At 51.3% G+C, this 9,282-nt stretch overlaps 1 protein-coding gene across 3 annotated transcripts; it reads left to right on the forward strand.

Annotated features, from left to right (window-relative positions):
* The first annotated feature begins 3,039 nt into the window (after positions 1 to 3,039).
* On the forward strand, positions 3,040 to 8,612 carry GJB3 (gap junction protein beta 3). Of its 3 annotated transcripts, XM_090269065.1 has the most exons (3): positions 3,276 to 3,319; positions 3,570 to 3,739; positions 6,963 to 8,612. In XM_090269065.1, the coding sequence occupies exon 3, from the start codon at positions 7,024 to 7,026 to the stop codon at positions 7,831 to 7,833; it is 810 nt and encodes a 269-aa protein (XP_090125191.1). In that variant the 5' UTR covers positions 3,276 to 3,319; positions 3,570 to 3,739; positions 6,963 to 7,023; the 3' UTR covers positions 7,834 to 8,612. The 3 variants fall into 3 exon arrangements, with proteins under 3 accessions (XP_090125193.1, XP_090125191.1, XP_090125192.1); XM_090269067.1 differs by lacking the exon at positions 3,570 to 3,739 and having other exon boundaries at positions 3,040 to 3,319; XM_090269066.1 differs by lacking the exons at positions 3,276 to 3,319; positions 3,570 to 3,739 and adding an exon at positions 5,832 to 5,968.
* The last annotated feature ends 670 nt before the right edge of the window (positions 8,613 to 9,282 follow it).

Consider the following 9,282-nt stretch of genomic DNA (forward strand, 5'->3'; position numbering starts at 1 on the left):
AGGCAGAGGGAACAGCAAATGCAAAGGCCAGAGGCTGGACTGAACAAGGCTCGTGTGACCAGGGAGTAGTGATCAAGGGGACATGTGGTAGGAGGTGAGGCAGGATTGGGTTATTTGAGGCTTTGCAAGCCAGTGTCAGGAGAGTGGGTGTGAGTATGAAGGTAATGGTAAGTTACCACAAGGTTTTGATGAGGGAATGACATGATCTGATTTATATTATTAAAGCACTACTTTAGCAAGCAGAAACCATGGGAGAAGTTTTTGTTTGTTTGTTTGTTTGTTTTTTTCAGTTCTCAGAGTGGAGAAGGCATTTCTAGTTATGAGTAAACCCAGAGACCATAAAAGATAAGATTGATACATTTGACCACATTAATAACAAAGTTTAATTCTAAACAAAGTCAAAATACAAGAGGAATCCTTTATATTTGTACCATTGACAGAGGGCTTCTTTCTATCTTTCTTTAATATGTAAAGAGCTCCTAAAGAATAAATAATAAAAAGTTGATCATCCAATTGAAAAATGGGCAAAAGCAAAGGATAGCTCACAGAAAAAGAAACCCAGGTGCCCTTTAAGTATATGAAAAGATGCTCATTCTCACTCAGAAGAAGAGAGATGCTGATGAAAAATATAATGAGATACCACTGACGAAGACCACTCAGTGTGATAGTGTTCTATATTGGCAAGAATATGAGAAAACAAGCCCTCTGTGTCTGCTGGCAGTGTAAACTGATACATCTATGGAGGGGATTTAGCACTATTTATCAAAATTGTAAATGAGTCTACAACTCTTAACTACAAAATTCCACTTCTAGAGATATATCTAATAGATATAATAAAAATCTGTTAATGGTGCTTCATCCAAAGATATTTATTGCAATGGTGTTTATAATAGAAATAAATACAAGATTGGAAACAGCCTTCATTTTCATTAATATAGACCTGATTACATATATTATTGTACACATACTATTCAGCTGGTGTTTTGGTTTTTGTTGTTGCTTTTGGTTTGGGGAGGTGCTTCTTTTATTTTGTTTTTAGGCAGCTCTAACTCTACTGATAAGGGAAAATGGAATACTATTCAGTTATTTTTTAAAAATAGAATGAGCTAGGTCAATGGCTACTGAAAGAAGACAATGTCTTAGATTTTGTTAAATAAAAATAGTGCAGCATGTGTCCACAGCACACTTCCATCGGGTAAATGTATGAAGAAGACGGTCTATATAGTTAAAGATGCACAGTTGATCTCAGGAAGGAAAAACAAGTAACCAGAAACCTGGTGGTTGGGAGGCAGCCCTGACCACATAGTCTGGGGTTTGGGGAGAAGTCAGTTGTGCTAGAAATGTGGGATTCATCAGCAAGTGGGTGGTTTTGGAAGCTCCAGGACTCGGCAAGCTGACCCAGGAGACAGGAGACTGAGCCCTGGGACATGCTCATGCTGGAGACCAGGATGGCAGGCCTCCAAGGTCCCAGGAAGTGGAAAATGTGGTATCCAGGAAGGCAAAGGAAGAAAGTTTCTTGAGAAGCAAGGGGTGGTCAGCTGAGTAGGTGCTTCTAAAGGTCCAGGAGGATGAGGACAGAGAGGTAGTGATTAGATTTATCATCATGGAGAGCCATGGTGCCCTTGATGGGGTTGTCTTTAGTGACATGGTAGGGATGGAAACATTGTTCAAATGCGTTGAAGAGGGACCAGGAGGTAAGGAAGTGGGGATCTGGTTTTGCTCTGAAACGCAGCAGAGCAGCAGGTGGTCGAGAGCAAGTGGCAGAGTTATGGACCCCATCACACTCACACGTCTCCCCACACCAGCATGTGCACACAACCACCTGCACCACCCAGCACGGCTGAGTCTCAGTGATGATTTTCAAGGCCAGGACCTAGTGAGTGGGAGCATGGCTGGAGCCTCCAGAGCTGGCTCTGCTCTGACCATCTGTGTGACCCTGGGCAACTCACCTGGCGTCTCTGTGCCTCCATTTTCTCATGTATAAAAGTGGGAAGGGTCATACATCACCATCTAGCACTGTGAAGATGGCATAAAGCCTGCGGGACATGACCTGGCACAAAGACGTCTCAGCGCTCGCAGGGCTGTGGTAGTTCTCTATCATAGCAATTTGCAACCCTTTTCATCTCACGGCACACCTAAACTAATTACTAGAATACTGCAAAAAAATATATCTTTTTGCTAATCTGATTTAAAAAATAGGTATAATTTTGATTCACTCACACTGGGCGGCTACTGTTCTGTTGGCTATTGTCGTTTTTTAATTTGACAACCTAAGGAAAAAGAGGTCAGTGCCCTGGACTGACTAGTCAGGTATTGCATGTTTTAAAAAATTCTTGGGGCATACCGGTTGAAAATCGGTGGTCTAGCACAATGGGTAGGGTGACGGTGTAATTGATCTTCCCAAGTTTGGGGGCACTTTGGAGAGTAAAGGGGTGTGCCGTTAGTTACGCCAGAGCCACGGGCATACATGAGTAGTCCTGGGGAAAATGAGTCACCCTTGTGGCAGCAACATTGTCGCTGTTGGGACTGCAAGGGCTGAAGCCCTGAGTGACTAAGATCCTGGGTCCCTCCGGGAGATCGGAAACCCTGGGGTTTCCTCAGACAAGGCTGGGGCACCAGGGACTCTCCGTTTCCTAAAATAGGGCACACTGGTAACTGAGACAGAACATCCTCGTCCGCAGCGCCCAGCCCAGCTGCAGGCTTGCCTCCCTCAGCAGGGGCCCCACCAACCCCACCCTGCTCCCCCAGGATCTGCGCTTTGTAATAACTCCAGGCAACTACAGGATTCCCTTCGCCCCTTCCACCCAGGTTCTCCAAAGTGCACATGCTCCTTCGAGAACACAGCCTCAGGCAGCAATGCCATGCAGGACCCGTGGTGCCGGCAAGGCAGGTCCCTAAGAGTGTCCCCACGTGGTGTCCAGACCGGGCGGGACGGTGACCTGCAGGGCGCGGGCACAGTGTCAGTAGTAACGCGTGGGTGAGTCGTGATTGCAGTCGGTCCCGGAGCCACAGCACTTGACAGTTTATAGTGCTTCACGCCCCTAATCTCATTGGAGACTTTGCAACAGCCCTGCCCATGGCCACCGAGGCCCCCATTCGCACAAGAAAAAACTGAGTCTCGGAGAAACTCCTGCCAAGGTTGCCCTGGGAACCAGCGGCGGCGTGGGGGACGAGGACCTGACCCCCTCCAGCAGGCTCGCAGGCTCCTCCCCCGACCCACCTCCCTCCGCCCGCCCCCCGCGGTGTGCAGGCTGCCTCAGAGTCACTGCAGAGCCTCTGCTGCGGGCCTCGAGGACGCGTGGGGTCCTGGCCCCTGTGGGTAAGTGCCGGGTGCGAACGGGGCACCCCCCTCCCCAGGAACCGCGAGCGCTCGGCGGACTGGCGGCGGCGGGCTGCGACTTCATCCTGCGCTCCCCGCCAGGCTGAGGATCCCGGGCGCGGGGAAGCGGGGTGATGGAGGGGCGACCCCACCGCATCCTGTCCACCGCCTTCTCAGCCCCTCGACTCTGGGCGGGGGTCGGAGCTCCAGCTGCTGGAAGGTTCCCAGACGCCCCTCCTCTGTCTGCAAGCTCCCCAGCTGCCTGATACAGAAGAAAATATGTGGAAGGCGAGTCTCCGGAAGGAGGACGTGTAGTATTTTAGATTTTGTGGGAAATCCGCGAAAGCGAAAAGCCAATGTCAGAGGAGGATTTTCGACTGCGCGGAGCTAGTGCCCCTACCCGCCGCGCTGTTCGCAATGGTCAGCTGTAGTTTTATGCTGGGGTGGGGTTGAGGGTGGGGGGTGGGCATGACCGAGTGGATACCAAAGCTGGGCGCTACTCGGTGCAGGAGGGGGAGAAAAGCGGGTGACTGGGAGCTGGTATTGGGGGACTGCATGCGGTGGGGAACGAGAACCGGCTCCACCAGTCCCGGCCCTGGGCTTGGAGGGAAATTCTTTGCGGGTGAGTCTCGTCCCTGGGGTGTGTCAGGCAGGACCGGGCAGACAGGACCAAGGGTGGAAGGTGGGGGCTGCACTGGGTGGGCTGCCTTGGCAGGGGATCAAGTGGAAGCCCGTGTGGGGATTCCTCTCCTCTCGGGGCTGGCAGACAGCGCTCCTACCTCCGCCTCAGCTTTCTTGAGTTTCCTCCAGCTGAGCGGCAGGCTGGGGAGGAATTGGCCTCATGATCTGTCAACAGCCCAAGAAAGTCGGAGTTATTTGCCTTTAGAGATAAAGACTTGGGCGTCAAGGAGGCTTGGGAATTCTTGGAAGTCACCCCTCTAGTAAGTGGCAGAGTTGAGGTTTGAGTCCAGGTGTGACTCCCTACTCCATGCACATCCCACTGCCCCTCTCCCAAGGCCACGTCTTAGGAGGAGCAGAAAAGGGGAGAAGAGAGGGTGCCCGGGGATGGGGTCTTCCGCAATCACCCCACCCTGCCTGAGATTTCCAGAGAAGAGACATCAAGAGGGCTGAAGTGCTGAGCAGTAACTGCACTTTGTCTCCAATGAGGGGAAGTCTTTCCCCCAAGCTACCTCATCTAGATGCCCCCCTAGGGCTCCTGCCTACACCTCCCAGCCCACCCCCCAAGTTGCCTCTCTAACAATTCAGCAGTCATTTGACTCTTCATGCAATATGTATCGAGTTCCTACTATGTGCCAAGCACTAGGAACTAATAAAGCAGTAAGCGAGACAGCTGACATTCTAGTGGGGGAGACAGACAATAAATACAAACCAAAAATATTTTAAATACTTTCACTTCCAATGGTGATTGCATGCTATAAAGAAAATAAAGGAGGCCGGGGCAGAGTGACTGGAAGGAAATGGGCCCCCAGATTCAGGGTTATCTGGGAGGGCCTCTAAAGCAGTGATTTTTAACCAGTGTGGTGCAAAATTTTTAAAACATGAAGTTCCTGACTAGTTAGTCAGAGGCACTGACCTCTTTTCCCTTAGGTTGTCAAATTAAAAAATGACAACAGCTGGTGTGAATAAATAAAAATTATACCTGTTTGTCAGGTCAGCAAAAAATATATATTTTGGTTTGCTGCAGAATTTTGGTAATTAGTTTGTGTGTGTTATGAGGGGGGAGAGGTTGAAAAGAGCTGCTCTGAGGAGACGTTTCAGCAGAAGCCTCAGGGGCGAGAAGGATCCAGCCACTCGAGGTTCTGGAGGAAAAGCATTCCAGGCCAGCGGAAAAACTTAAAAAGCCCTCGAGGTCCCCAGAGGGGCTGGAGCATCGAGAGGCAAAGTGACAGTGCAGGAGAGAAGAGGGGGAATGCAGAATCTGGGGGCGATTCTAAACATAATGAGAAGCTCATAGAGAGTTTTAAACAAGGGCATAACATGATCCAATTAAATGGACTCTAGGGGTGCAGGAGCAGACACGGAAGGCCAGTGAGGAATCCGTGGCAGCTGTGCCAGCGAGTTGATGGTGGCTTGGACCGGGATGGTGGCGGTAGAGGGGTGAGAAGCCACTGTGCAGGGGGTGGACCGACAGACATCATGCATGTTCAGAGTTACAAACCCAGCTCCAGGAGCACTTACATGTGCATGCAGACCCAACAGGCCCACGTGAAGAGCCACATGCTATCACACCCATTGCAGCACACAGGCACTAGGAGCCCTCAGACAGACCCACCCACCCACACCCTGTGAGTCAGTCCCTCCAGGACTGAGGAACGTGTGTGATCTGGAGGCCTGAACAAAGCGTGTTTCCCTGGCATCCAGCATGGCTTGCCGGGGGGGGGCTCCCCCAGAGCCTGGCACAGGGAGCAGGGTGTTCTATCTCGATATTTCTCTGGATCTAGTAGTCACCTAGAGCCAGACCATTACTGCCCTTTACATACGCCCCAACAGAAAATGGTCTCCCCACTTCCCCAGCTCCTGGCTGTGAGACCTTAGGGAGGTTATTTCTCCTCTCCCAGCCTCAGTTTCCTCTCTATAGAATAAGATTGAGCCCCGGCCTCACAAGGACGGTAACGAGGCATCGAGGAGGTAAGTTGCAGAAACCTGGTCTGAGGCAGGCATCCCACAGAGAGGGGGAGAGAAGGTGGGGGACAGCACAGCCCTGGCTGCCACAGTCCAGCCTTGTGTTTTTTTAAGATTTTATTTATCTATTTTAGAGAGAGGAGAAGGGAGGGAGAGAGACATCGATGTGTGAGAGAAACATTAATTGGTTGCCTCTCACACACCCCCAGCCAGGGACCCAGCCCACAACCCAGGCATGTGCCTTGACCTGGAACGAAATCTGTGACCCTTAGGTTCCCAGGCTGGCTCTCAATCCACTAAGCCACACCATCCAGGGCTAATTGTCTTTGGTTTTTGTTGTTGTTGTTGTTGTTGTTTTTAATTTAATTATTTGATGAGAGAGTGAGAGAGAAACATCGATTTGTTGTTCCACTTATTTATGCATCCATTGGTTGATTCTTGTGTGTGCCCTGACCAGGGATCAAACCCAGAACCTTGCTGTATCGGGACAACGCTCTAACCAACTGAGCTACTAGGCCAGGGCGTCCAACTCTAGTTTTAAATGAGTGGCTTGACCTCTACACATTTCATGAGTGGTCAGCATTTATTGAGCACTTACTATGTACTAAGTGCTGTGCAACCTTTATCTTCATCTGTAAATGAGGATCGTAATAGTATCTCCCCCCTGGGGTCATTATAAGGATTAAATGAAATCCTGCACATAATGTGTTTAGCTTTGTGCTTGGTTCATAGTAAATAATAAATGGTAATTGTTATTATCAGCGAGTGCACATCCCCTTCCTTCTGGTATCCTAGCTCTGTGACTTTGGGCAGGTTACTTACCCTCTCTGCCTATTTCTTATCTGTACTCTAGGAAGCATAATATTTCTGATTTCATAGGGTCTTTGTGATGATCAGATGAGTCTATCCTCATAAAGAACTCAGAACAGTGCTTTGTACATAGTAAAAGCTTGATAAATGTCACCTATTCATTAACATGGTTTTCCTGTGATTCCATCAGTTGCGCACAGCCCCCGGCGCCACTATCAGGCACCTGGCCCCCAGCACCCCTACCAGGCACCATGGACTGGAAGACACTCCAGGCGCTGCTGAGTGGCGTGAACAAGTACTCCACAGCATTCGGGCGCATCTGGCTGTCAGTGGTGTTCGTCTTCCGTGTGCTGGTGTACGTGGTGGCCGCAGAGCGCGTGTGGGGGGACGAACAGAAGGACTTTGACTGCAACATCAAGCAGCCGGGCTGCGCCAACGTCTGCTATGATGACTTCTTCCCCATCTCCAACATCCGCCTCTGGGCCCTGCAGCTCATCTTCGTCACCTGCCCCTCGCTGCTGGTCATCCTGCACGTGGCCTACCGGGAGGAGCGGGAGCGGCGGCACCGCGAGAAAAACGGTGACCAGTGCGCCAAGCTGTACGACAATGCAGGCAAGAAGCACGGCGGCCTGTGGTGGACCTACCTGCTCAGCCTCATCTTCAAGCTCCTCATCGAATTCCTCTTCCTCTACTTGCTGCACACTCTCTGGTATGGCTTCAGCATACCGCGCCTGGTGCAGTGCTCCGTGCCGCCCTGCCCCAACACCGTGGACTGTTACATTGCCCGGCCCACAGAGAAGAAGGTCTTCACCTACTTCATGGTGGGCGCCTCTGCCATCTGCATCGTGCTCACCATCAGCGAGATCTGCTACCTTATCTTCCACAGGGTCCTAAAAGGCATGCACAAGAACAGGTCCCCAGGCGGCCGCAACTCCAGATCCTCAGCCAGCCGCGCCTCCACCTGCCGCTGCCACGGGAAGCTGGAGGAGGCTGCGGAGCTGGTCCCTCACTCCAACAGTGATAAGATGCATGCTTCAGCACCCGCCCTGACCCCCATCTGACCACAGGCTGGGAAGCAATACCAGGTCTGCCCATGGGGGCAGGTCAGGAGGGGTTTAACCTGTGCTGGGTGGCCCCTCTTTGAATTCACCAAGCTATCCAATTTTGTTTTTGGCAGATACTTTTTGAGCTGGGCACTGTGCTGAATACCTGAGTATAGGTCACACCACAGGCCCAGTGCCAGCCCTAGGGGAAGACAGACATTGAAACAAACACAATCACTACTGCTCAAGGGGATGCTTAGGGTACTCACAGTGGGGCTTCTACCTAACCCAGGAGGGGGCAAGGCTTCTCTGAGGAAGTAATGTTTAAGACAGGTGAGAAGTGCCTCCAAGCAGAGAGAATGACGGGCGTGGAGGCCTGGAGGCAGGAGAAGAGAAATGCTTGTCCTGGGTTGGATACACCAGACCAAAAGGAACTTTCCTTCCCTTGGAAGAAGCACCCAGATTCCTGCGGTGCAGAGGAAGAATTCTCCGAGCTTGGGAGGTCTGGAGTCCTGAGAATGGGCTTGGGAAGAAGAGGAAGAGGAGGCTCTGGCCACACCAACCCTTCCTCAAGACACCCAGGGATCCTCTGAGCCATCACTGATCTCAAGGAAGGTCCCCCTCCCCCAAACTCCACTCTTCCAGCCTCAGGAAGCTTTGCTCCCGTCTTTCTCCACAAATGTGCTCAGGCTGGTGCTTCCTTTCAGACCCTGCTCTGTGGGACTCAGGGTCGATGTCCTGATAGGAACATCCCCACAGCAGTTTCCTTGAAATCAATAAAGGCTGTGTTTTATACAGGTTGGCTCCATCCTCTCTTCTCCCACACTCCCACCCACAAGACCCTGAGGGCAGGGAAGGTAACCCTCTGAGCTGAGGTGAAGCCAGGATGCAGGCTGAAGTTAGGCTGGGGTTGGGATTGACATGTGGGAGCAGGGGTGGAACCTACTGTGATTGGAGATGTGGTCACAAGAGGGCGCTATGCTCCCACTACAGCCAGGCTTCCAGCCATTTGTAGGGAGATCCTGTCCTAGCACATACAATCACTGCCTTCTCGTTATTGACAAATCACAGTTCCTGCTCCTTTGTCACCCAGTCACTATCATCACAACCGCATTCCCACCCTGTGTACACAAAATCCCTGGTAGTCATACTCTCACTCCTTAGATATACTCCCAGGAGGCCAGCTGTCTCTTCTGAAGGCATGTAGTCCCAGCCTCATCCAAGTATTATTCAGCTCTTTTCATTTTTCCTGAGTATTTTATCCACACCAGGCCGCTGGCAGGATGCTGGGACTGCATCGGGGGTAGGAGCTGAGCCCAGAGAGACTGAGAGAGATGGAAACACACTCATTGGCATTAACAACCCCTGGGGAGGCACCCAGCCCCACCCCCAGCACTGTGTGATGACCTGAAACTTAGGGGACACCAACATCCAAGTCCAGACCAGGATACAAAGTAAAAGAGGTGC

Source organism: Furipterus horrens, unplaced genomic scaffold (assembly GCF_987537825.1).
Source record: "Furipterus horrens unplaced genomic scaffold, mFurHor1.1.pri manual_scaffold_3, whole genome shotgun sequence".
Taxonomy (NCBI): Eukaryota; Metazoa; Chordata; class Mammalia; order Chiroptera; family Furipteridae; genus Furipterus; species Furipterus horrens.